The sequence below is a fragment of the Rhineura floridana genome, chromosome 10, assembly GCF_030035675.1.
Source record: "Rhineura floridana isolate rRhiFlo1 chromosome 10, rRhiFlo1.hap2, whole genome shotgun sequence".
Taxonomy (NCBI): Eukaryota; Metazoa; Chordata; class Lepidosauria; order Squamata; family Rhineuridae; genus Rhineura; species Rhineura floridana.
Window position 1 is genome coordinate 3,439,027 of NC_084489.1, and position 27,642 is coordinate 3,466,668.

General features: G+C 44.1%; 1 protein-coding gene across 1 annotated transcript in view; it reads right to left on the reverse strand.

Annotated features, from left to right (window-relative positions):
• Nucleotides 1-27,642, reverse strand: part of CNTNAP2 (contactin associated protein 2) — a 1,241,930-nt gene that overhangs the window by 617,374 nt on the left and 596,914 nt on the right. Inside the window, exon 11 of the mRNA XM_061587450.1 lies at nucleotides 2,025-2,131. Coding sequence (XP_061443434.1) covers nucleotides 2,025-2,131 — 107 coding nt within the window. The remainder of the gene's footprint in view (nucleotides 1-2,024; nucleotides 2,132-27,642) is intronic.

The window sequence follows — 27,642 nt, forward strand, 5'->3', positions numbered from 1 at the left end:
TACCCATGTCAGCTGAGGCTGATGAAAGCCTGGAAAGTTGAAAGGTTGCTCATCCCATTATACTGCTCTGGCAACAGTAACACTGGCCCTGATCCACACATTACCCACTGCACTTGTCTCCACACAGACACACACAAATCCTCTCCTACCACATGGTCAGAACTTATGACTCAATATCAGCTGATGCAAGCATTGCTTATGTGTCTATCTTGAGTCATGTGGTTACAATAATAACCAAACCAACACTGCCTTCTATCAAAGGCACAGAGTTAAAAAGGAACTTGGGAAAGTCTGAGTGGCTCCTGCATATGTTACCTCTGCAATGTGCAGCTGAACTGTACACTGCCGGCTTTTTGGCAGCAGCCCCACTGCAGAGGGTAACCTATGTGTACTCTGTTGGGGCTGTTTGGCTTATTATTTTATTGTCATTTGTAATGGGCTGCCAGAACTCACTGGTCCTTTGCCAGCACCTTGCCCTTTCAGTAGGCCCTAGTCCACACTACCAAGCACCAATCAGGCAAAGACTCCTGAAGAGACAATATTTGGACATTGCTTGCAGGCTCCACCTATCCTAGAAGAAGCAGGGTGGGGCACTCTCATTCATCTGTCTGATGGGAGAGAAGGAGCAAGGCTGCAGGGCCTCAGCTACAATCAAGGATAGGGGAACCTGGAAGCTATAAAAAGGCTTAGGGAGGGGGAAGAGAGACAATGGAAGTTCAGAGAACAGGCTGGACTAGCTAGGTTTCCACACAAAGTAAGAAGGCTTGGCTTTTACTCCCCTGCCACAGGCCATCTTCAGCCGCTCCTCTGCTAGATGGGGTCAAATTCAAATAGTTCAATTCTACATCTATCCAGCCCCCTCCCCCCACAGGGAGACACAAGAATCCTGGACTTAAGCCTGCTCAGGCTAAGAGCATGGAAGCCAAGCACGCTTGGAGAGGAGGCCAACAACAACAAATTTGTTTCCTTAAGAGCTCCTCCTATTGTTTAAGCAAGGGATATTGTAAAAATTCTAACATTAAAAAAAGTTGAAGCTCTTTCTCAAATATTTTTAAAGTACTTTAAATCATGTTCTTGTTTGATGCAATCTAATCCTATGTATTATGCTGAAGGTTGGTGCACTCTCTTGCCTCTGCTCAGCCTATACAGTACCCAAGGCAGCTAACAAAATCAGTTCCAAACACTAAAAAGTATGCAATCACAAATAGAATGTTAAAACAAAAATGTTTTTCCTTAGTGCCTAAAAGAGAATGTGCCACTTAAGGAGAGTATACATGTCTACTCAGAAGTAACTCCGACTGAGCTCAATGAGATTTATTTCCAGGGAAATGTATATAACTGTACTTACCTATTGATAAGTAACAATGAATTTGGAAGGACTTACTTCTGATTAGACACGGTAAGGATTGTACTGACTGCCACTTTCTTATAAATTTAACACCCAATTCAGTTTAAATTGGCAAAAGCACCCATAACTAACAGAAGAACTATGGTAATAAGTACAATGCAATGTACTTGTGTCCTCTAACATCAATAGGCAGAAACATGTTTAGCTTTGCATTAGATTGTGGCCTAAAGTGAAGGTTACTTCTTTTCTTTTCTTTTCTTTTCTTTTGAGAAAAAAGTTCTCAACTTCTACATGTCTGGACAGGCTTGCCTAAACAAAAATGTTTTAAGCAGACACTGGAAAGAGTACAACTAAAACACCTGCCTGATGTCAATAAAGAGGGAGTTCCAAAGTGTAGGTGCTGCCATTCTAAAAGTTTGATTTCTTACAAGAAGTATTATATGGCACCTGCAACTGTGCCAGTTTCACAGAAGAAAGCTGTTGAATGAGCATATATGAGGTAAGGCAATCCTGCAAATAAACTGGACACAATTTTGCAAAATTGAAGTAGTTTAAGTTCCACTGATTTTCAGAGATATTTAAAGCACTTTTAATTTAATAGTGCTTTCAACACTGACTAGACTATGCCCATTACTTTTACCACTTGAAGGCAATTGAGACTCCAGGCATCACTTACAGTTATGGCATGTGGCTCCACTGTATCTAGTTCCATCACAGGTGCAACTGAAGCTGTCCCACGTTTGGGTGCATTTGCCTCCATGTTCACAGTGGTTGGGCACACACCTGTTAGGACAAGAGAGAGTGACAAAGAAGCAAACAAGGATGAATGAATGACCACGGTTTGTGACAGCCCTAACAGTATACTCTACCTGTGCCAATTTGCTACAGGCATGGCAATTAATCCTCATTAGCTTTAGGTGGATCAATATAATGCATGCCGGAAGCTGGCAGGTGCACAAGAAGAGGACGCATTGCACAATTAATGTTTCATTTTCAAACAGCCATTAATAGTTGAAGGGAGGGATAAGAGATAATGATGGGCTATGTTTTCTTATCAGCATAGTTTTGAAAGGTCACACTTAGATACTACTCCCCATAACACTCTCTCTCTCTGTCTCTCTCTCGCATGCACACACACACACACACACACACACACACACACACACACACCACTGTCACAATGCTGGGCTGATTTCCCAATTGCAGCACAGTGATGGAACAATTTCTCCATCAGAGAGCTGAGAAGAGGTTTAATCCTTTGCACACAGCCCAGTGCTGTGATGGAGATTCAAGTCCACCCTATCCTAGTGGTGGGAGGAGAGCTCTAAACTTCTCATAACCCAGCACTCCTCTCACCTCCTCCCAGAGTGATTTCTACATTACTGTACTTTGCTGAAAGGAAATATTTAAATCTTTATTCTCACCCCAGTGCTGCAACTGGGAGAAAAGATGCCCAAATTTGCCCGGGGTGGTGGGCCACTCATAGTGGCTTGGCAGGCCATTTCTAGCCCACAGCTTCACCATCCTGTTATAACACATGGTGTGCAAGTCCTGTCAAATCTCAATAGAGAATACAATGCTGCAGTGAGTTCCATATTCACACAAGCATTCTTCTGTCTATCCTTATCATTTGGCTTAAATTGTTGCAGTAAAAGAGCTTTGTTAAAAGAATCAGCAGTAAAGAATCCCTGGGTGAGTTATAACTTTTCTCTTTTATACACGGAATTAAGGCGGAAGGAAATCGAAATAGCTTATCTTTGTTTTTATTGCAAAAAGCTGGCCTGGAATTGAGCATTATAAAGATACAAACGGATGAGGGGCATCTAATCTGAGGAGAAAAAATTTGATTTATATGAACTTTTGAGTATTATATGTCTGGGACTATTTTTTCTGGTCTACTTCATTTTGATGAATCTGCTTGTTCTTTATGCCACTAACTATTTGGATGCTGTGAACTAAATTTGTTTTGCATTCTTGGACACATAAGACATAAAATGTAGGTGAGAAACCTAAGCTCGAGAGTTTTGAGCTTAGGTTAGGGTTTTCTTCCATTTTGACTGATAAACGTCCGACAGGACAAGAGGGGCCAGACCCACAGGAAGAAACAGCATTTTTAGCCAATATTTAAACCTAAGCATCCATACATGGGCCTCTAGCGAGGGGAGCCTTGCTTCTAGCAGTAGAGAGGAATTTAGTTTGAACGGATTCAAAAGATAGGTATTTGCCATAAACACTAATCTGAGAGCCATATAATAGCTGCGAGATGACTTTGGCCACGAATACCTGAATGGCAGAAGGAACATGTTGCCAGCCTTTGGAGTAGAAGAATGCGGGTAAGGCCTTCATGCTCCTATGAGCATTCGCAATGGCATTTTTTGCTTGGAGGAGTCAGGAACCTGTGGAAGTAAAGGTGACCCCTAGGTATCTGTACGATGTTACTTGAGCTATGGGGAGTCCATTCAGAAGCCATCGGTGCTATACCCACTTCCTGGAAGACACCACTACGTTCGATTTATCATGGTTAATAACCAGCAGTTCTTTATTACAGAAGGTAGCGAGCGCCCTCAGTAGACGATGGAGACCGATGCTAGAGAGAGATAACAGGACTACATCATCCGCATAAATTGATAAAGGCCTGTTTGCCAGCGTAGGTTGATGGTAGGGGACCCGAGCCAGGCTATTGACCAGGGAGTTAATGTAAAAGTTGAACAGTGTGGGAGCTAAAATGCAACCCTGTTTAACTCCCTTAAATGTAGAGATGGGGCTGGAGAGGTTGCCAGCGTTATTACATCTTATACGTAGACGGGTGTTTTGATATAAGCAAAGTAAAAGTGTTAGCAGCCATCTATCAATGTTTGTGTTCTCAAATTTTTCCCAGAGCCTGTCTCTGGGGGCACGATTATGATGTTTTACTCGTGCCTGATCAGCCTCACAAGCATGTCTTTCACCACTTGCGCTTTAGCCATCATCCAGCCTGTTTCATTGCCCTTAGCTCAAAGGAGTACCAAGGTGCATACTGGGCTCCACAATGCCGGAGAGAGCACTCGGGGCAACTGTGTCAAGAGCCCGACGCTCCTTGCTGTTCCACAGTGTGACAAGGGCTTCAACAGGGTCACCTGCTCTATCTATCTAATAAATATCTACTAAATATCTATCTATCTAATAAATATGAACCAGAGTTTCTTTCTCCCCATTTCCCACTTCCTTGCAGTTTATGACCTGCAACACATTTACAAACACTTTCATGTGTTAGAGTTTCTGGTACATATACAAGATAGCGGAGTGCAGAAATAACTTGTCTGATAAGACTGGCAGTTGAAAGAATAAAGGAACTTAAGATTTATTACTACAAAGAGGAAAAATCATACATGCTGAAGCAGCCACGCAGCCTGCACTCAGAGCGCCATTACTCACTAACTGAGAGCAAAGACAGAAAGAGAATGGAGGAAGGGGAGGAGCAAATCCTGCAAAAATACTTTAGAGGAGGAATCAGCAGAGTGAAGAATAGATTGCCTTTCTATCTATCCTTCCACCCCCAGTTCATGTCACATGTAACATGCGTTGGTGCTTTACTCTCAGCATCATGAACTAAAACTATACCTTATATTGTTTTAATATGAGGTGCTGAGAATTCTGTTAGAGATTTGTAGGGCCTCCCACAGAACTGCATTTCCACGAGATAGGACACAATTTGACTGTAAAACCCATTTAAGTCTGCAGTGCAGGTACACCCTTAATTTATGGGAGATTCATATTATTCATTAGATTTGTCAGATAGCTGATACAGAGAGAAAACAGGCAGATCCATTGATCAGACATAGATATGCCACTTATTACTGCTAAGGAAATAAAATGTATGGCAACTCATAAATATTCAAAACAATCTCAAAATTAGTAAATGAGAGCATTTTTCTTCACAGATTATAAGTATTTCATTAATCCTTCCAACACAAACAGTTTACAGCATCACCTTACTAGCCTGGAGAAGACACTCTTAATAACTGTTTGGCAGCCTTCCCTGATCATGCATGTGCTCTAAAAAGAACGTTGCTTAAAGAAATGTCACTGCATATTTTGATACTGAGTGTTTGCACTAAATCACACTCTTTAAATCTGCTAAGCATCTTGTCATTAACCTGAATGACAAGGAAAACTCATGAAGACAACCACCACTATTATATACTAGATGGAGGGAGAGTGATGATTATGTATGGGTCATAAAGCACCTCGTACATCTGCATTCAATATATCCTGTTGGTAAAAAAAAAAGGCCCACCTATGTTTTTATGCTGGTGGGAGGCTTGGAGGACTTAATTGCCTGTGGTCACTCTCTGCTTTCTTAAGGATCTGAGACAAATATCAGTGGTTGTGGCCCGGGGAATGTATAGCTGGAGTGCAGAGGCTGACTACCATCTGGGGCGGAGACCTGACAATCCTCTCGAAGCCCTGGTGTTGCTATGGAATGGTGAGATGAGACAGACGCTTGATGCAATTGTGTCCTCTCCAGCTTTGTGGAGCCCAAGTGGCTCCTTGGTATTCTGGGCAGCTTTGGGCTATGAAGCAAGCTGGATGAAGACTAGAGCGCAAGTAGCACAACTCTCAAATTGAAGCTGACCAAACACTGGTTAGTGCATACAATCATGCCTACCATGTGTCAGTGTGGGCTGCAAAGAAGGCTCACTTTGCAGCTTGCATTGTATCCTCTATCATCTGTCCAGCAGAGTTATTTTGAACAGTTCGGAAGTTACTGACTCCCACTGAGGGACCTTTGGAGGGGAGGGTCCTCTGGGGAGCATTCCTGGGCAAGGTCCTGGAACGAGTGGTGGCAGGCCAGCTCCAGACGCTCTTGGATGAGACCGATTATCTGGATCCATTTCAGTCGAGTTTCAGGCCTGGTTTTGGCATGGAACAGCCTTGGTTGTCCTGTATGATGACCTCTGTCGGGAGAGAGACAGGCGGAGTGTGACTCTGTGGATTCTCCTTGATCTCTCAGCGGCTTTCGATACCATCGACCATGGTATCCTTCTGGGGAGCCTAGCTGAGTTGGGAGTGGGAGGTACTGCATAGCAGTGGTTCCACTCCTACTTGGCAGGTTGCCTCCAGAAGGTGGTGCTTGGGGAACATTGCTCAGCACCCTGGAATCTCCAGTATGGGGTTCCGCAGGGGTCAGTTCTGTCCCCTCCATGCTGTTCAGCATCTACATGAAACCATTGGGTGCGGTCATCCGGAGCTTTGGAGTGCGTTGCCATCAGTATGCTGACACACAGCTCTATTTCTCCTTTCCATCTTCTTCAGGTGAGGCTGTCAATGTGCTGAACCGGTGCCTGGCTGCGACAATGGACTGGATGAGGGCTAATAAACTGAGGCTCAATCCAGACAAGACTGAGATGCTGCTAGTGGGTGGTTCTTCTGACCGGATGGTGGATGTCCAACCTGTCCTGGATGGGGCTGCACTCCCCCTGAAGGAGCAGGTTCGTAGCTTGGTGGTTCTCCTGGAACCATCTCTGTCACTTGAGGCTCAGGTAGCCTCGGTGGGATGGAGTGCCTTCTACTGACTTCGGTTGGTGGCCCAACTACGTCCCTATCTGGACAGGGATAACCTGGCTTCAGTGGTCCATGCTCTGGTAATCTCCAAATTAGATTACTGCAATGCACTCTATGTGGGGCTACCTTTGAAGACGGTTCGGAAGCTGCAGTTTGTGTAAAATGCAACAGCCAGATTGGTAACAGGAACCAGACAGTTCGAACGTATAAAACCAATTCTGGCCCACTTGCATTGGCTGCCTGTATGTTTCTGAGCTCAATTCAAGGTGCTGGTTTTAACCTATAAAGCCTTACAAGGCTTAGGACCACAGTACCTGATGGAACGCCTCTCCCGATACGAACCCACCCTTACACTACACTCAACATCCAAGGCCCTCCTCTGGGTGCCTACTTCGAGGGAAGCTGGCAGTCTGGCAACAAGGGAGAGGGCCTTCTCAGTGGTGGCCCCCAAATTATGGAATGATCTGTGTGACAAGGTGTGCCTGGCGCCAACACTGTTATCTTTTGGTGCCAGGTTAAGACTTTCCTCTTCTCCCAGGCATTTTAGCATGTGTCTTAAATTGTTTTTATATTGTTTTAAATTTTAAAATTGTGTTTTAAATTGTTTTTAAAATATGTGTTTTAAATTGTATATTTGTTTTAATGTTTTTGATTGCTGTAAACTGCCCAGAGAGCTTCGGCTATGAGGCGGTATACAAGTGCAGTAAATAAATAAATAAATAAATAAATAAATAAATTCAAGGAGTCACTGTGACTAATAGCTACACATTTTGAGGATAAAGTCACTCAACTTCAGCGTGACCTTGACTCTGCTGCTATTGCAGTTTCAGATGAAGTACCCAATGCTGGAGTTAGTGAATACTGGAGGCCTTCAAGAGGCAGCTGGACAGCCACCTGATGGGTATGCTTTAAGTTGGATTCCTGCATTGAGCAGGGGGTTGAACTTGATGGCCTTGTAGGCCCCTTCCAACTATACGATTCTATGAGCTGTGGGATCAGTTTCAGCCAACACATATGGACAAAGTGCTGGCAGCTACATGTTCAACTACATACCCTCTTGACCCCTTTCCCTCCTGGTTTATTAAATCTAGCAGAGGGAGTTTGACTGGTTGGGTCCAGAGTGTAGTTAACACTTCACGGTGTGAAGGGGTAGTCCCTGTGGCCTTGAAAGAGGTAGTGAAGAAACTGGCCATGGAGCCCTTGGATTGAAATAACTACCGACCAGTTGCAAATACCCTCTTCTCAGGGAAGGTGATGGAGAGGATAGTGGTGGGGCAGCTGCAAGCATTCTTGGATGACACGGATTATCTAGATCTGTTCTATCCTGGTTTCAGGCCTGGCCATGGGACTGAGTCAGCCTTAGTTGCCCTGATGGATGACCTTTACAGAGAGTGTGACAGGGAGAGTGCAATCTTGCTCCTGCTTCACAATCATTCTGTGGCTTTTGATATCATTGACCATGTTATCCTCCTGGACCAGCTCCATGGAGTGGGAATTGGGGGCACTGTGTTATGGTGGCTCCTGTTCTACCTATAGGACCGAGACCAGAAACTAGCATTGGCTTATTGCTTTTTGGGCCTCTGGCAGTTGCACTATGGGGTGCCGCAGGGTACCATCTTATCCCCATTGCAATAATAACTATATGAAGCTGCTGGTAGCAGTCGTTAGGAGTTTGGGGGCAAGATGTCATCAGCATGACTTGACTCAGCAATTAGAACAGAATGCTGCAGCCAGATTGCTGCCAGGGGTGAGACCATGTCAGCATGTAACACCTCTGCTCAGAGATCTGTACTAGCTGCCAATTTGTTACAGGACCAAGTTGAAGGTGTTACCACTAGTATATAAAGCCCTTAACAGCTTGGGACTAGTTTACTTGTGAGGCTGCTTTACCCTGTGGAGGGACAGAGACCCTTGGGTCAATGTCCAGAGACTTCTGGGTCATTGCTCAGAAGTTGTAAGATGTGCTGTGTATGTGACAAGGTAGAGGGGCAGGGGAGGACATACACCACAAAGATATTCCAAGCTTGCTATAGCAGTCTGCCCTATACTGCAGTAACCACAAACTTCCTGCAGAAAGAGACAAAACATGTTGTGCACTAATAATGGTAATTTCCACTGTTCAGATAAAAGAGGTAAATGAAAGTACGCTTGCAAAAGCTCATTGCTAGAAGCTATAAAACACTGGTGGAGATCCTATGAGGTCAGAACTCTCTACGCAACAGCTTCACACTGCTGTCGTTTGGAGGCTTCTCCATGCATGCATGTTTCTAATTAACTTGATCTTCAATAAAGGTTTCTTGCATGACCTAGACTCTAAAAGTCTACAGTGGATTTCCACGACAACTCTGTAAGTGCCCATCCGAGCACTTCTCTCTACAGAACAGGCACTGTTGGAGTGAGCCATATAATACTCATTCTTTTAGTGTGGCAGCAGCACCTGCTCTGTGGAACTCCCTCCCTACTGAATCAGGCGGGTGGCTTTCCTGTATTCGTTTACACACAGACACACAGATGTTGATCTGTTTTAATATTTTTAGTTAGTAGATGTTTTACTTGTTTTAAAATGTTTTAATTACTTGTTTTTAACTGTTTTATTGATAAATTTTTGTAAACTGTTTAGAGGTCTTTACATTCAAGCAGTAAATAAATTTTGTTAAATAAAATAAATAAATAAATAAATGTTAAGTATCTTTTTCTATAAAAGCCAGTTCCCAACACTGTCATATTCCAGAATGCCCCAGAAATAGAACCTAGGATAGAATTGTGCCAAAAAAAGAAGTGGAAGAGCATTACCTGGTTTGGGGCAGTTGGTGTGCCATCCTACCTAAAATACTGATTTGCCGCCATCTAAGAGTTTTCTTTGGTTTTTTTAGTGACATGGGTGCTTTCTTTAAAATAATTAGATTTTTTTTCATAATATGAACAAATAATTTATGATGGCTGATACCCTTAACCAAATTACTTTGCTCCAAATCCCAGCCATCTGACCCTCCCAGTTCTGTCCATCCAAGAGTCCTCCTGGCTCAGGGTGAGTTTTCCAAGTGCACCATCACCCTAATCATGCTTAAATCCTGGAAACAACCCCTTTTATGTACATCTGTGAGCATGGCAGGGTTCTTAAATAGTGGCAGGGTCAAATTAATAAAAGTTATTTATTTAAAGAAGATACTCAGTGTAAGTAGAAAAAAGCATATTATTATTATTATTATTAAAGATGTTTTGTTTTCATATTTTTAAGCTGTTTTGTTTTCATGTTTTTAAAGATGTTTTGTTCTCATATTTTTAAAGTCTGTTTTTAAGATGTTCTAGAGTATTTTTAGTGTTTTGTTTGCTGCCGTGGGCTTCCACTGGTAGGAAGGATGGGATATAAATAATAATAATAATAATAGAATTACATTTCATTAATTCATCTTTTTAAAAAAGCTTTAAAACATCTTAAAAAGCAATTCCAACACAGATGCAGACTGGGATAAGGTCTCTACTTAAAAGGCTGGTTGAAAGAGGAAAATCTTCAGTAGGCGCCAAAAAATAACAGATTACTCAAAGTAGCTCTTTTATTGTTTCTTTGTTGACACTATCAATGAATAAATACATAAACACTAATGTTTGGGGCTGAGAACAGGCTATACATGTTTCTGTTGGTTATAATGCAATAACTGATTTTCTTTTCATTAACCCACTCCCACCACCCAGCAAGGAAGGCTGACTGTGACCCTGAGAAGTGAGGTGAATAGAAAGAAAGGAACAGATTTGGTGTTACCAGGGGTAGGGAACAGGTTGACACCTTACAACAATCGTTTCCCTATATACATCTTACATTTACTCTCTTCTGCTAGAGAATGGTTGCCATTAATCCCTAAAGGGAACAATAAAGTGGTACTCTGGTCCAGGGGACATTACTGATAAGAGCAACAGCTGCCTTCCACCCTTGCCATTGTGGATTCTACAGAAGGCTGTAATGTGACTCTGTGCTCAGAGGATGCAGACATCCCGTCTACCTCTACCCTGCTCCCAATAAACATGTTCACACAGTTCACCCATCCTAATGACAAACACTTTACCAGTTATTAATAACAAGTCGACAAACACTAACCTTCTTTTAAAAAACCAAAATCAACTGGGAGGCGGGGTTTGGAAAGGCAGTGATTGCTGGGGTTTCCTGAGCTGTCCTGTGATTTAGAGTGAATGGCACACAGTCAAGTCCACACACCTTCTCTTTCTGCTCCCAATTCCTCCTGCCCAAATGCTGGCTTTTCCACCTCCCTCTGTTCTACTGGTCTCTGTTTCCTAAGCTGCCCTCCCCAGCACATGCTGCAAGTTAAAGCTCCTCCACCCACTGCCTGCTACCACCTGGTTGCTCTCTTTCTTTCCATTTCTCTCTGCCGCTTGCAGGGAACATGCTGAAAGCTAAAGTGCTGCTGTATTTTGGTGTCAGCTATTCTTCTGCCCACTTCAGCTCTTCTTATTGTTGTGGGGCATGGTTTCATTGCCTCTGCTTGACTGAGCTTCAGCCTCTTGCTCGCTGTCGTGTGGGGTCTCCTCTAATTCTTCCCCTGCAGACTGTCCTCCAGTCTCATCCTCAAGTGCCTGGAAGTGGTTCTGAAGTTCCACTGGTGAAGGGTGTCTTCTAGCTGTTCTACTCCTAACAGCCACGCTTTTCCACAGAGTTTCCTGCACTTTGTTTTTGCTCTCCACAATAGTCTCCTCTTCTGCTTGAGCATTCTTCCACCTCCTGTACTTCTCTTTGTTGTTGCTCCAGCATACTACCTAAGAACTCTTTGTCTTCTCTTATACGCTTCAGTATGGCCACCCACCGTTCCAGGCCCCTCACCTTTTCTCCCAACAGTACCAGTACCTTGCACTTGTTGCACATGTACACCATGTTGTTTTCAGGCAAGAAAACAAACATTACACACACCTTGCAGGTCACCACCACTGCATTGTCCTTCCCTTCCATAGTCTCTACTGCCTTTTCTTTCTTTCTTTCTTTCTTTCTTTCTTTCTTTCTTTCTTTCTTTCTTTCTTTCTTTCTTTCTTTCTTTCTTTCTTTCTTTCTTTCTTTCTTTCTTTCTTTCTCTCAACTTATATTGAAATGGCCTGTGCTTTGTTCTGTCCCACTAGTATGTGTTGTGCTGTACAAGAAAAAAATTAATTAGGGCCCTCCCCTGCCAAACTCCTCTGCCAAACTCCTGTTAGCTCTCCCTGTTTGCTTGGTCTCTGAGAGCGGACTTGCCTATATATCCTCTGGAACAGCTGACACAGCTCCCTCTGCTCTGCTCAGTTAGGAGTCATATATTCCTATAAACATGAACAGAATAACTTTAATCTGTTATTGTTTAGTCCATTTTCAGGTGTGGGGAACTGTTTGCAGTGGAACTTACTCAGAAGTAGGAGTGCATTAGTGATGTAGTGGGAAACATGCTGACGTGAAGGTGCTCTTCCTGAAAAAAGAACAACCGCATACTCATATTTCTTCTAAGACTATACAGCAAAAATGAACTTTTGCCCAATACAGACATTATGGATTCAGTACCAAGCCAGCTTTCTTCATACCCCACCCTCTGCTTTGCTTAACATTCAGCTTGATGTTGAGTTCTGGTGTACTCAAAAGCTCACTACTTTGTTACATTTTAGTTAGTCATAATAAATTGATTTTGGAATCAAAATAAAATGACAGTTTAACCCTTAGCCATGCATGCCAATATAATCTCCACTCCCTAGGCTTCTTTGGTGGTTTTGTGTCAGATAAAAACTATTTATTTGGCATTCAGAAGATTGCCAAATAGTGCCCTGCTGTAAAATAAGTGGTGGTGCTTTGTCCCTGCTCCACCACACTACTGGTATGCATAGGGTTGAAGCTTGAGCCATTGTTCTCGAATGTTGCATGGAAGATTGGTAGTTTTTATAATGTCTCTGCGCAGATGACAATTAATAGAGCTTGCTATTTTATGTTTGGTAAGCAAGGGACATTATTTCCCTTTACATTTATCTCTTACACAATTTCAGTATTACAGTAAAATCCATGAAAAATTGTGCCACTGAAAAATGCATATACCAACTGCTCCTACTCTATAATCATTATTTTGCTTTTCCAGTCACTGTTTTTAGTACAGCACTGTGATAACAGAAAATTAATTTGTTTTCTTTATTTATGTACACAAACAAACATTTGTTTAAAAGCATGCTATGCATAACCAAGAGCACCTGTGATTTCATTTTTGAAGTGCAAATGTTTCCAAACAGTGATACAGGAAACTGTGAGATATATTTATATATCACTTCTGCATCCCTCCATTCCTCCAAATAACATAGGATGACATACATGGGAGTTATTGAATTTTATCTTTACACAATGATGCGAGGTAGGTTTGAGCATGACAAAGTAGCTGGCACAAGATCATTTATTGAGTTTAATGGCTGAGTGAGGATATGACCCTGGGTCTCCACAGTTCAAGCCAGGCACTCTCTTCACTAGACCAGGGGTTCCCAAACTATGGTCCATGGACCACCAGTGGTATGTGAGCTTTATTCAGGTGGTCCACTGCATGTCTATGAAAAACACTTGTAATTTGAATTCTACAGAATTGAATGGAATTCAAATTGTAACACAATTAAATACAACATAAGTAATAAAAGAAGCAACAAAAATACAATTAAAACCACACAGCACCTACAACAGCACATTACAACTTCGTCAACAAGCAGGAAAAAAAAATCATTAAGTGGTCTGTCAATATCCTCAGCAATTTTCAAGTGGCCCGTGGGGGAAAAAGGGTTAGAAACCAATGCACTAGACTACAATGAAAAGGAAACCTTTTTCTAAGGACAATATGTCCTTACTCTTCCCCCTAAGTTTTGGCTATGTTATGGATATTCTCCTCTGAACTTATTCTCAAAAAGCCTCCTCTGAACTCTGAATAAAACATATATGGTGACAGAGAGCATTAAGCCGCAGCATAGATAATGGAGGGTATTATAGATGACTACCCAGCCAGGCACATATATCACAAGTCTTCATGTAGATCAGATAACGGTATAGAAGCCACCTCTGAAATGTTTTCAAATTTATCTTCGTCAAAATTAAAAACTGAAAGAGACCAGCTGCATTATAGAGGTTATCTAAAACATTTCACTTTTCCAAATGCTGCTATAAGCACATCTGAAATATCTCTGTGTAGAATCTTCCTGAGAAATGTTGCTGGTCTTATCAAATTTGTTTGCTTCTATTATTAATAATATTATTACTAATACTACTTATTAATCAACTCATATACTAATATTAATTGCCTTATATTAAATACAAATATATAAAATTCAGCACTTTAAACATAATAAAACAATTCATTCTGGTGGACATCAGCAAGTATATTTCTGTTTACAAAAAAGCAAAAACGTATCCATTGACAGGTTCACAACATAATCAAGATCAAGAGGCAATGAGGCTGAAGTTGTAGCCACTAAGGATCAAAAAAGCAAATAATAGGTAAATTAAAATTAACTTATCGCACATAAACTGTGTCATTTGTCCCTGTTTCTGTAGGGACAGTGAATATACAACTTGCTCACAATTATTTATAACTAGGATCACCATCATTTTGTCATTTCAAAAAGAGTACATTTGGCTTTGATAAGTGAAAAGTAAGAGTATGCTGTTGCACCATCTCAAAAAGAGTACATGTACTCTTAAAAGAGTACGGTTGGTGACCCTATTTATAACTAAAAAATCCTGCTTTGTGCAGAGAGATTATGTCCATTTGAGTCTCAACTCATCTTACAAGGAAGGTTTTTACAGCTGTATTGATCCTGCATAATGAGAGAGACAGAACAGGACATTAGAGGTTATTTTGCAGAGGGCAAAGCTCAGGACTCTCTCACAACTGTTAGCTGCCCCAATCCAGCCCTTGGCAGCTCTCATGTAAGACACATATTATTTAATTTATTTATTATTATTTTATTTAATTTATATACCGCCCTAAGCCCGAAGGCTCTCTGGGCGGTGTACATAAAATAAAAACAAGTACAATATATAAATACAATAAGTACAATGAATCAAAAACCAAAAACAGACAAACAATACAAGAACCAAACAACGTCAAAAATACAAAATAATGCTAAAATACTGTAAAATACACTTTAAAATGCCTGGGAGTACTTAAATATGATCAAGTTGGATGTATTTTGCCCTAAGGGTTTTTTGAAAAAGAGGTAATGTTTTCAAGTATTGACTTCAAAGTCAACTATGCTAGACAATGTGGGGAGTGGGAATACATGTTTACATTATAGAAGAGATGGGAAATGTGTTCACCACCGAGGACCACCCTGGAAACAACTTCAACCAGCATATACAGTATTCATGTTTATTTCTGCAACCTTTGTTCGGGGGAGGGGAGAACTGAAAACTGGGATCCTCAGGATTCTATCATTAGTTCATAGGGCATACTAATTTCTGTATTTTAAAGCATTTCAACAGTCATGGAGAATTCTTGCCTCTCCACACCAGTGTCAAATAAATTAAGTCCACACCTTCATAAAATCTATCAGATAACAAATTTCTCTATTAAATGCAGCTTGACATTTTATAAACTACTCAAAATACTTATGTTGAGCCTCCAGTCTCATAAAGATGGGTCACATTTAACTATTATGCTAATCCATTATTTATAGTATCAAAGATATTAACTCAGAAATTCTAGCTCCAAACAAAAGGGATGTCTAAGCAAGAGCTCTGAAATTATTTCACAATTTTCCCAGATACAGAGGCAGATTATTCTGAGCAATATATATAATAAATAATGATGCTATGTAAATAAGCTTTCCCCAAATGATGGGGAACTGGGACAAAATGCTACACATGTCAATGAAAAACCAAGGGTGGTTTACAAGATAATGACAGTTCTTACAAGAATCCCGTTCCGCGCCCGGTACCTGCCGGGCTAAGGGGCGAGTTTGCGGCCACAGTCGAAGCCTAGGCCGCCATCGTGGGGGATGTGTGTGTGCACGCAGCACGCCGGCGCGCCTGCGTGACACACAATAGGAGGCGGGGCTGCTGAAGGCCATTTAAGGCCGCTCTGCCAGCCTCCCGCCCTCCTTTGAATTTTGGCGGCGAGGCTTTTGGTGCGGCAAGGCCTGCGGCGCAGTGAGGCCTTGCAGCGTCGGGCGAAGCATGCAGCTCAGGAGCCTTGCAACGGCAAGGCTCCGGCCGAGGGAGGCCTTACAACAGGGAGGTTTAATGGCGGCGGCAGCGGCGAGGCCTTCTGAGGGCGCGCGTGGTGCATTCAGCGCACGTGGAGCTCTCTGGCGCACGTGGCTTCCCTTGTTTTTTCTTGGGTGGCGTTGAGGCGGCGAGCCCTAGACCGCGGGAGGCCCTTCAGTGGTGGCAGGAATCCGGTGGTGGGGATTGGTGCTGCTAGTGTCAACGGCGGCGAGGCGCCTGGCTCGGCAGGGTTGAGGCTGCCAGCTCTTGGCTGTGGGAGGCCCTACAGCGATGGCGGCAGAGGGGCGCGCCCCACAGCTCCCCGGCGGTGGCAAGGCCTGGAGACGGCACGGTGGCAAGGCCTGGAGACGGCGGCAGATCCAAGGCATTACAGGCAGCTCAAGAGCACAGGCGAGGCGGCCTTTGGCTGCATTCTTTCCTTGAGGGTCCTCAAGGGGATCCCCGTGGGGGTGGGTGGGAAAGATCATCAGCCCCTCACCCCACCACATAGTAGGGGAATTGGGTGCTGGGCACCAGCTCCATCACACCCCCTATTTGGTCACTTGGTGGCCCAGGAGGCCTGTATTGTCTGGGGCTGGACAAGGGAGCCAATGGGTTGGTGACTGGGGGGGTGCAGGATGAGAAGAGGGCACAGTCCAGCCGGGCTGTGAAGGTGCTGGGTCTCCCTTTAGTGCTTCCTCATGCTTACCACCTTTCCTTTCTGGAGGAGGCACTCCCCTGGCTTCTGCAATGGGGCATAGGCCGGGGGGGTTAGCGGAAGGGAATAGACCCGGCTACACGCTTAATTCCAGGATGCCACCCAAAAAGGGCAAAGTGGGCCAGAAGGGCAGGGCCCCCAGGGCGGAGGGCAGACACCCACCCCCAGCTGCGGAGGAGTGAAACATAGCCAATGCACTTCATGTGTTTTATTGCTAGGATTATTCTACCATTTACAGGGGTCTCGGACCCTGGAGATGAAGGAGTGTAGCTCAGTAACAGATCACTTGCTTTGCATGCCGAGGGTCCTCAGGTTCAGCCCTCAGCACCTCCAGTTAGGGCCAGGAGATACTTCTATGGGGGCCCCCTCGCCCACTACAGAAAGTAAAATAGGAATAGACTCCTTTTCTTGATACTGAAGAGTATTTTTAGTTTAAACCGAATGTTCCTTTTCATTTACCAATTACCTAGAGTGGTACTGGGCTATCTGACACTGGGAACATTCCAGAGGCAGCTGGACAGCCAGGGGTGGGGATGCTTTTATTAGGGATGTACTGAAACGGCCATTCCACTTCCACACTGTCTTTGCAAACCAGGAAAATTTGGAGAAGGGGTTAGTCAATTAGGGAGAACTTGAAGATGAGGGGGCAAAATTTGCCTGTACCCTAGAAAGATGCTCTGTTATAACGTGGCAATATTCTGAGATATATTCTAAAAGATAATGGGGGTGATGTTTCATCCCAGAGCATTTGGGGAGAAACATATGGTGGCCATCAGTTGGAGGCCATTTAGATTGGATCAATGCAATGACATTACGAAGAGCAGAGGCTTTTTGAGGAGGGCAGGTGGCAGCCGCAAACAGAAAGGAGGCTGCAGGAGCCAGTAGGGATCCCAATTAGTGCTGCAACCCCACCTCCAAAACTACCTCAACCCCGCTAATGCAAAGGGAGCTCATCCCCTCTTTTCACTGTCAAGCTTCTCCTCCCCAAATACGTTCTTCAAAACCCAGGTAAGAATATACACACCTTTCCATTAGTTAAGTCCTATAAACCTCAGTCCAGAGACCCATTTAACCTGTGATATTCTGAGTAAACATACTTAGGATTCTGCTGTATGGGTGCAATCATGTGCACCCTTCCGTGGGAAGAAGTAACAATACACTCAGTGGGATTTTCTCACAAGTAAGTACACATAGAATTGGTCCAAGTCATATTTCTCTGAGTAAATTATTTAAACATAATGGAATTCTTTTCAGTAATCATGTACAGGCGGCACATTTGCTTGCATCTTCTCTTTAGCTAGTTTGCAAACTGGCTGTGGATGAGATGGCCACCTTTTGCAGGCCACTAGTCCTGTGCTTTTTGGGAGTCGTTTGATCTGCAGACATTGGAGGATGACATTGCTCAGCTCCATGCCATCTAATAACTGCTGAATATGAACCCGCAATTGAAGTCACAACAACAAGCCAGAAGGATAGCAGAGGCTGCTCAAGGAAAGTGTCCATTTCCAGCTAAGCTTGAGGTGCTATGGACCTTGCTGGCAGACTGCCCAGTTTATGGGGAGACTCAATTTATGATGCGGTTTTTTCTTTATTAGGCAGTTCTTCTGGATCCTATACTGTGGCCCCCGGCTTGCCCTTATGGCCAGCAATCTTAAATCAATCTTAGGTACAGACGCACTGGTCCAGGGGACGATTGATAAAGACATACAGTTGGGCAGGGTTATTGGCCCCTTCCCATCATCCCCTACCTCTGCTCTCACAATGCCCCCCCATAGGGCCCAATGTGGCAGTGGGCGGAGTCTACCTGATTCATCATCCATCATACAAGTGGGGTCAGTCAGTAATGGCTTCATACCAGATAGACTATGCACAGTGCACTACACTGCATTCCATATGGTGCGTGCCTGTGGCAGAGGTGCCTTAGGGGCAAGTGTGGCAGCTAATCTGCCTGCATTGCCGGATGTTGAGTTTTGCCTTTTAGGTCGACTAGGCAGCAGAGCATTACCTGTGGGCTGCCGTATTCTTGTATGGAGCACTTCAGCTCCTTCTTGGAAGGGACAGTCAGGAGACGAGGGGGCTCAGAAGCAGTGGGGCACTATGTTCATGATTTACGGTTCACAGGTAGGGCAGACTTTGGGTGCATGTTAGCACCTGATGGCACCGTTTATGGCGTGGCTATGAACTGGGGGGTTCCTTTGGCAGCTGGGAAAATGGAGGATCCTGCCCTAGGGTTCACCTTCCAGGGTATTAAGATTGTCTCTTGGACCCAGGACTGCAGGCTGCCCGAGAAAAGGGCTTGAACCGTTGCAGATCAAGATCCTGGAGTTTTCAGGGGCTGGGAAAGTGTTGGCTTTCTGCCCTTCAGGTGTTGGGGGCCTTCGACAGTGGGGTTTATGGTACCATAACAGGGATGTCACAGCCTTACCACAGCTTCAGGGTTTGTTTTGTTTTTGTTTTTTGGCTGCCTTATGGGCCAACCTGAGGCGTGCCCCCCCCCTTTCCGACAGTGTGTCAATGGTGTTTTTAGTTAGAGGAGGGAACGACTCTGGGGAGAACTGCTAGTCCCATACCACACACTGGGAGATGGGGGAGGGGAGTCAGATATGGCCATGTGCCTATCTGATACTCCAGGATGCTCACCAGATATCAGAGGGCAGGAGGGGATTTCTGGGAGTTAGGGGTCGGCAGGGGCTATGCAAAGTGTGGCCTATTCCTATGAATCATGCGCAGAAATTCATCATGGATGGTAGGAGTAAAGCCTGTCCATCAGAGTGTTGCAAGGTAGGCTGGCAGGGGGCCTTTGGGACCATTCAGATGGCTTGGGATATGTCATGTGCTGGCCGGTGGCCCATGCACACCACCGTACCCCTTATCCTCATCATCCGTGTTCACCTGACCCGCCAGGGATTGTTGTTCAAGGAGGTGCCCTGTGACCAGCAGTTGCGGGCAGCGGCCCTCACACTTAATTTTGGAGCCTTCCGGATGGAGGGCGGGAGTGTTTGGGTCCAGGTCAGACTTCCCTACGAGCCATCCTGCTGTCTGAAGTTTGTTTCCAGGCAGACCAGGGGCACAAGAGGCACACCATTATTTTATCCTGACCCGGGCGTCACAGTGTTTTTTGGCCTGTAGCTACAGGCCCGGTTGCCTGATACTCAGGGGGAGGGATCTTCCCTCATAAAGTTTTGGTCTAGCATTGCAGAACCTGGCAGCAGACACATGGGGTTTTGCGGGACATGCTCCTATGGAATTGGGGCTGGGGAATTGCCTACCTGGGCAATTGGTTTGGTATATGCAGGTGTAGGCCATCGGAAGGTGGAATTATGGGGCACCTGGAGTGCATTCACCCCTGGGCCGAGTCTGAAGGTCCAGGACCCAACTGTTCACGATTGTTTCTGTTTTTGGCAGGTTGCTGGACGGGGATGGAGCAGATGCGCAGTCTACTCTGCAGCCATGGCATGATCTTATAGGCTGGCCTTGGGGCCGCAAATGCACATTGGTTCACGGCTGGGCCTCTGATGGTGGGCCACGGATTGGTGGCTGGGTCGACAGAGTATGCACTGGGATGGTCTCCTACCCATGTTGTTCCAGCAGGGTTGAGTGTGGAAGGTCCCGCAGGTGGTGGTCATTCCCCTGGGTGTAAATGACCTTGGTTACTCAAGGGCAAGGCCCTCAGTGGCAGGCATGTGAGGACATGCGGTTGAGGCCATGATAGCCTCTGGTTGTCTGCCGTGGTCAGACATGGAGGGCAAGGCCCTCAGTGGCAGGCATGTGAGGACATGCGGTTGAGGCTACGATAGCCTCTGGTCATCTGCTGGAGGGCAAGGCCAGTGGCAGGCATGTGAGGACATGCAGTTGTGAGGCAATGATGGCATCTTCTTGACGGACCTGCAGAGGGGTCTGCACAAGATTCTTATTGGGTGTGGGGTAAAGGGAGACAAAGCAGAGGCTTGTCCCCCTTTTGTGGCAAGGAAGTGCGGGGGAAAGGTTAAAAGGGAAAGGGCAGCTAGGTGACACCTTTAGGCACCTTTGGGGGCGATTGGCGGTCCGGGGGCCTGCAGCTCAGGGCTATACGGCCCGGGGCCAGAACACGGGCCACCTTTGGGGCCAACGTGCCTCATCCGCTCGGAGTTTCAGGGCTCCGGGGGGCGGTGATGCGGGTTGGACCCCCTACACATCTTCAGGGTGTGGCCTGAGCTGGGGTCTGGCACAGGGCAGCCCCGGGCTCAGGCAAGGGTTTGGTTGCCCTATGGCTGCAAGCAGGCTTTGCCTGGATCATCAGAATGCTCCCGCACTTGATTTCCCCTCTGCAGGTTCATTATTCTAATTGATTCCGTTTAATAAAGTGGCCCATGATTTAACCCAATGAATGGTGTTTGTGTTTTATTTCGGCAATAGGCCGCAATGCATAGTTCCCAGTTGAATGCAAGCTACAATTTCAATGAGAATGCTCTGCTGATAAAATGAAGTACTAAAATTCCAAGGTAAAGAAGAAGAAAACATCTATAAAATTTTGTAAGAAAAATATTAGCTATTAGAGTTTTGAATTTAAATTCTGCGGTACAGTAATACCTCAGTTAACAAATCCTCTAGAAACAAAGCTCCTTTTAAGGAAGGCTTTTTTAAAGGTGAAACTGACCAGCTTTGGTTTGCTATGGAAAAACTTTCAAGCCTGTGCCTTTACTTTAAGGTGAAACTGACTCACCTGTGTCTTTGCTTTGCTATCAGTAAAGTGAGAATCCTATGTCTGTGCTTTAAGGTGAAACTGACCAGATTGTGTCTGTTTTTCTATGGATAAACTTTCAAGCCTATGCCTTTGCTTTGCTAGGCTGAAACTGATATGCCTGTGTTTGCTTTGAATTCAAGAGATCTTTTGGGGAAGGAAGAATTCAGTACATTCAAGAGGAGAAGGAAGAATTCAATACATTCAAGAGGAGAAGAAGGGGGAGGGGAGGAAGTGGGTGAGTGGGCACCAGGGCTGCTTTCACACATGGGGCTGATTGCATTAGTTTAACTTATTAAAAAGGAAGCACTTCTATCCTGATTTCCAAAACCCCTTTCACACTGCAGTACCTGTTATACTAGCATTTTGCACAATGTCTTACACACACACACACACACACACACACACACACACACACACACACACACACACACACACACACACACACACAGAGCTACGAGCAGAGTTTCCCCCCCCAACTTTGTTTTAGGGGGTTTGGTGTATTTCCCACACACACACACTTGGTTTTTGAGGCTCATGGAGGGGGCCCTGGGGGTTGGGGTGGCGGCGCGTGCTATTGCGGCTGCCAGGAGCTCACGGAGGCCTGACAACACACAAAATTAATTATACTGGAGCAAGTGGTTGCAGCGTCTGTGGCTCATCTGTTTAAGGTGGTGCCTGCTAATTTTCTCCCTCTGTTTTAAGGTGGCTCTTGCTTTTCCCCTCTGTTCCACACTGCATGTTGGGATACCTGTCACATGAGCAGCAGCAGCTAGTGCAAAACTTCTGCAATCTTCCGTGTTCCCTGTCTTGCTGACGGATTATTTCTGGTATCATTTATTGTGGAAATTAGCGCTATACTTGCACTACATTCCACCAGAATTCCAGAGCTACCCATTATGTTGTGTGAAAGCTCAAATATAATGCGCAAATTACCAGGTAAGAAATTGTCAGAATAACAGAATAAACTGCAGTATGAAAGCACCCCAGGTAGGCAGCCTTTAAAGCCCCTATTAACACTGCCTTCACCATCTATGAGCGGGTGTAGGAAACTGTCCCTATTCTTTCCATGTTATTCCTACCTCTGATAAAGTTTCGGTTAAAGAAGTAATGTCAGGAACACATCTACTTTGTTAATTGAGATGTCACTGTATATGAAAAAAGGGATTTAGGCTGCAATCCAATTCATGTCTACTGAGTAGTAAACTCCATTGGGTTTAATGGGACACTCCCAAGTAAGTGTGTATTGGATTGCAGCTTTAATTATGAATGAGGTGTGCAAAAATCCTACAGCATGAGTGATGACAGAAAACAAAAAATAAATTACTGAAATGTAACTGAGAACTTCTTAGAAATGTAATGCTCTTATTTAGAACCAATACTGCATTAAGTTTAATGATTTGATTCAACTGCATTTTGCGAAACAGTGACTGTCAGTGAGTTTGTGAGACAGCATATCTTTTGTAGATAATAAGGAAGCTTTAAACAAAACTGAAGAACAATAGCAATGATCAATAGCAAAATCAACCAATCGTCTGTTTCTGGTGGATAATGTATCTATTTATTCAGTCCTGATTTGATAAGCCTAGCTGTAAGATATCTGGCAGGCAGGTAGCTATAATTGCAAGCTAGCAATCCTTACTATTGTTTGGTATTTTTTCTTTTTAAAACCAATGAAAATTAGGAACATTGTTTAGTCCTATTTTCCAGCAGAAGTATTCAGTAACAACAGAGGAGTCTGAGAATAAACCAGTCCACCTTTCCCTCAGACATACTAGTTAGTCAAATAACTCACAGACAGAGCCTTTTTAGGTAAAAAAAGATAAAGAATGTTTACTCACAACCTTTCATATGTTCAGGAAACAGGCTCTAGCTTAGATGGAAAAAGTATTTACTTATTTGTTCGTTTTGTTTTTTGTTTATTGCATTTGTATACTGCCCCATAGCCAAAGCTCTCTGGGCTGTTCACAACAATTAAAAACATTAAAAACAAATATACAAATTAAAAAACACATTTTTTAAAAAGCAGTTTAAAAAAACATGCCAAAATGCCTGGGAGAAAGGGAAAGTCTTGACCTGGCAGCGAAAAGATAGCAGTGTTGGGGCCAAGTGCACCTCGTCAGAGAGATCATTCCATAATTTGGGGGCCACCACTGAGAAGGCCCTCTGCCTTGTTGCCAGACTGCCAGCTTCCCTCGGAGTAGGCACCCAGAGGAGGGCCTTGGATGTTGAGTGTAGTGTAAGGGTGGGTTCATGTCAGGAGAGGCGTTCCATCAGGTATTGTGGTCCTAAGCCATGTAAGGCTTTATAGGTTAAAACCAGCACCTTGAGCTCGGAAACATACAGGCAGCCAATGCAAGTGGGCCAGAATCGGTTTTATACATTTAAACCGTCTGCTTCCTGTTACCAATCTGGCTGTTGCATTTTACACAAGCTGCAGCTTCTGAACCATCTTCAAGGCAGCCTCACATAGAGTGCATTGCAGTAATCCAACTTGGAGATTACCAGAGCATGGACCACTGAAGCCAGGTTATCCCTGTCCAGATAGGGGCATAGCTGGGCCACCAACCAAAGTTAGTAAAAGGCACTTCATGCCACCAAGGCTACCTGAGCCTCAAGTGACAGAGATGTTTCTAGGGAACCCCCAAGCTATGAACCTGCTCCTTCAGGGGGAGTGCAACCCCATCCAGGACAGGTTGGAAATCCACCATCCGGTCAGAGAAACCACCCACTAGCAGCATCTCAGTAGGGTTACCAGACATCCATTTTTCCACCGGAGACTGTTTTTTGGGGGTCTCCTCTAGGTGTTCGGGTGAGTAACCTTAATCTCTAGACTATCAGCTTTCGTTTTTTTAAAAAAAAAAATTTCTAGGTGGTCTGGTTCCAGAGATAGACACCAAAACGTCAGCCGCCCCCATGCAACTAATGAGTTGCTCTAATCCCTGCCCTTTCAGGTTTTTAGCCAAAAAAAAGTCAGGGTTGTGACTGACAAGGAATGATAGAGCCAAAATGTAGAGTCAAATTGAATTGTCTGCCTTCAAGTCGATTCCCACTTATGGAGACCCTATGAATAGGGTTTTCATGGTAAGCAGTATTCAGAGGGGGTTTACCATTGCCTCCCTCTGAGGCTGAGAGGCAGTGACTGGCCCAAGGCTCAGAAATGTGCTTTTTCCTGCTTTTCTGAACATCTCACAGATTGAACAAGTAAGCTTTCAGTCTTTTCCTTTCTCGAGTGTAGTAGTCACACAGGTTTAAATTTTGAAGAGGGCAGTGTTTTGCTAACTTCCCAAATTGAAGCTTTAATCCTCTTTCCTCTTCTCTCAGGCATTTTAACAGCATTCTAATAACATGTGTTTTTAACTTGCTTATCTGTTTTTATGGGTTTTAATGGTTTAAATTTGTATACTTTGTTTTTAATGTTTTTAATTGCTGTAAACTGCCCAGAGAGCTTCAGCTATGGGGTGGTATATAAATGCAATAAATAATAGTAATAATAATAATAATAATCCAGTGCTTGCATTTCCAGAGTAAACATACCCAGAGTAAACCCCATTGAATTCAATAGGATTTCCTTTTGAGTAGACATGGTTAGGATTGTGCTGTGAATTGATGGGACTTCTGAGTGAAAATAGGAAAGAATTGTGTTTGTGTTGTATATCTTTCTCTCCCTCTCCAATCCTATTTTTCAAGCAATTAGGAAGGGCTTACTTAGGTATCACTGTTTTTATTACGAAGGAAACTAATACTGATATTATTATTTTTAATGTTCTGCAATGATCAACTGGTTTTGACAATAAACTATTATATGGGATGTATGTATTTTTATATCTCCAGTGTGTGTACATATATGGGAAGTTTTCCAACAACCCTGTGAGGTAGGTTTGCAGTCTGGAAACCAAGGCAGCTCACAATAAGAAATAAATCCCTTTAAAATCCAATAATCATAAAAACAAGTATGAACAATTGCAAAACAGCTTAAAGTGGCTTGATCCTGAATTTTGGGTTGTATGAATGAAGTTGCTTATCACTTGAGGTTGCAGTTCTGTCCCTGTTTGAGTAAGCCCCACTGAATACATTGGGACTTGCTTCTGATTAAATAAATGTAGGGTTGCACTATCAATATCTTTACAGGTTGTGTATATAATAAATATATTTGATAGTCATGCTTATACAAATATTTCTTCATTTTTCATATTTTTGGTTTTTGGTTAGGAATCCTGACTGGTTGTGAGATGCTTAGTTTTCTCCCTTACTCGTAGGAATCTTGTTGTGGTTGGTATGGTATTGCATTTAAGAAATCATCACTGTCTTTTGTTTTTCTTTTTCTATTTGCATTTCATTTACCCTTATCCTCTCCCTTTCATTCATAGAAGCAACAACAATGGTTCCATGCGCTCCGCTCAACCTTCTTAAACCCACTAATGATGCATCTTGTTTTTTTGTTTCTTGCCCAATAGTGGTAAAAGAGAATTCACATATTTGGAAGTGTGGCTGCAATTGTTGTTCCCAAGCTGCTGCCTATGAAGGTAGACCAAATCATGTGTGCTTTCTCTGTGTCAATTATATTCACTGGAATTGGGTTGGCTGATAAAGTGAGTTTATAGCAGCCCACAGGTGAGACAGAAAAGGGTAGAGAATCTCCTTACTCATAACTCAGACCTCTGAAGTAAGGGTCAAATCGGTAAAGAAATTTGGATGTTAAAAGGTAGGGGCAGGGCATTCCAGGCAGGGGGTTGCCAACCATATTTGGATATGGATATATTTGGTTTATCAACAACACAATCCAAACTATATCTACTGAGAAGTAAGTCCTATTGAGTTCTATGGGGCTTAGTCCCTTAGTAAGTGTGTTTAGAATTGCAGCTCTTTGGGGTGTATCCATCTTTACTCATGAGTGCTCCCATCTAACATCTCCACAACACTAGGCTCCTTTCTTCCTACAATGGCCTTCTGGTGACTGGCCTGGCCTGAGGGCATTTGAACCCTTTTTGCCAGAAGCGAACTGGCTAGATTAAATGTTCCCTACCCAGGCTCCATCTTTTAGCTAAGATTTCTATCTTAATTTCCAATCAGATAAATGTTTTTGTATGAATTGTATGCTCCAAGCAACTGTGGTTGATGCTTAATGAATCATGCTTAATGGCATCCCTTGGACCTGCCCCATGACATCCTTTGGACCCACCCTGTGACATTACTTGTACCCACCCCATGATGTCACTTAGGCCTGCCCCATGATGTCACTTGGACCCACCCCATGACATCACTCAGGCCTGCCCCCAAAATCTCAGGGTTTGGGATGCTTCTGACCTGGCAACCCTACATCTCAGTCTTGTCTGGATTGAGCCTCAGTTTATTAGCCCTCATCGAGTCCACTGTCGCAGCCAGGCACTCGTTCAGCACATTGACAGCCTCACCTGAAGAAGATGGAAAGGAGAAATAGAGCTGCGTGTCATCAGCATACTGACAGCAACACACTCCAAAGCTCCGGATGACCACACCCAACAGTTTCACGTAGATGTTGAACAGCATGGGGGACAGAACTGACCCCCGCAGAACCCCATACTGGAGAGTCCAGGGTGCCAAGCAATGTACCCCAAGCACCAAAGTCTGGAGCCGACCCACCAAGTAGGAGCGGAACCACCATCATGCAGTCCCTCCCACTCCCAACTCAGCCAGTCTTCCCAGAAGGATACAATGGTTGATGGTATCGAAAGCCACTGAGAGATTATGCAGAATCAACAGAGTCACACTCCCCCTGTCTCTTTCCCGACAGAGGTCATCATACAGGGCGACCAAGGCTGTTTCCATGCCAAAACCAGGCCTGAAACCCGACTGAAATGGATCCAGATAATCGGTCTCATCCAAGAGCGTCTGGAGCTGGCCTGCCACCATTCATTCAAGAACCTTGCACAGGAATGGAACATTTGCTAAAAAGTAGGAGTTTTTGGTCCATTTAGTCCTTGGTGATGATGCTCTTAGTAAGAGCATCTGCCATGCTGCCTCTGCTAGAGGTTGAAACTCAATAATGGAGAATATGCAGGAATCGTAATCCCCTCACAAAAGACAGAGGAAGAGAAAGCCAGGCAACCCCACTCTTTAGGAAGTTTCATCACTGTAAA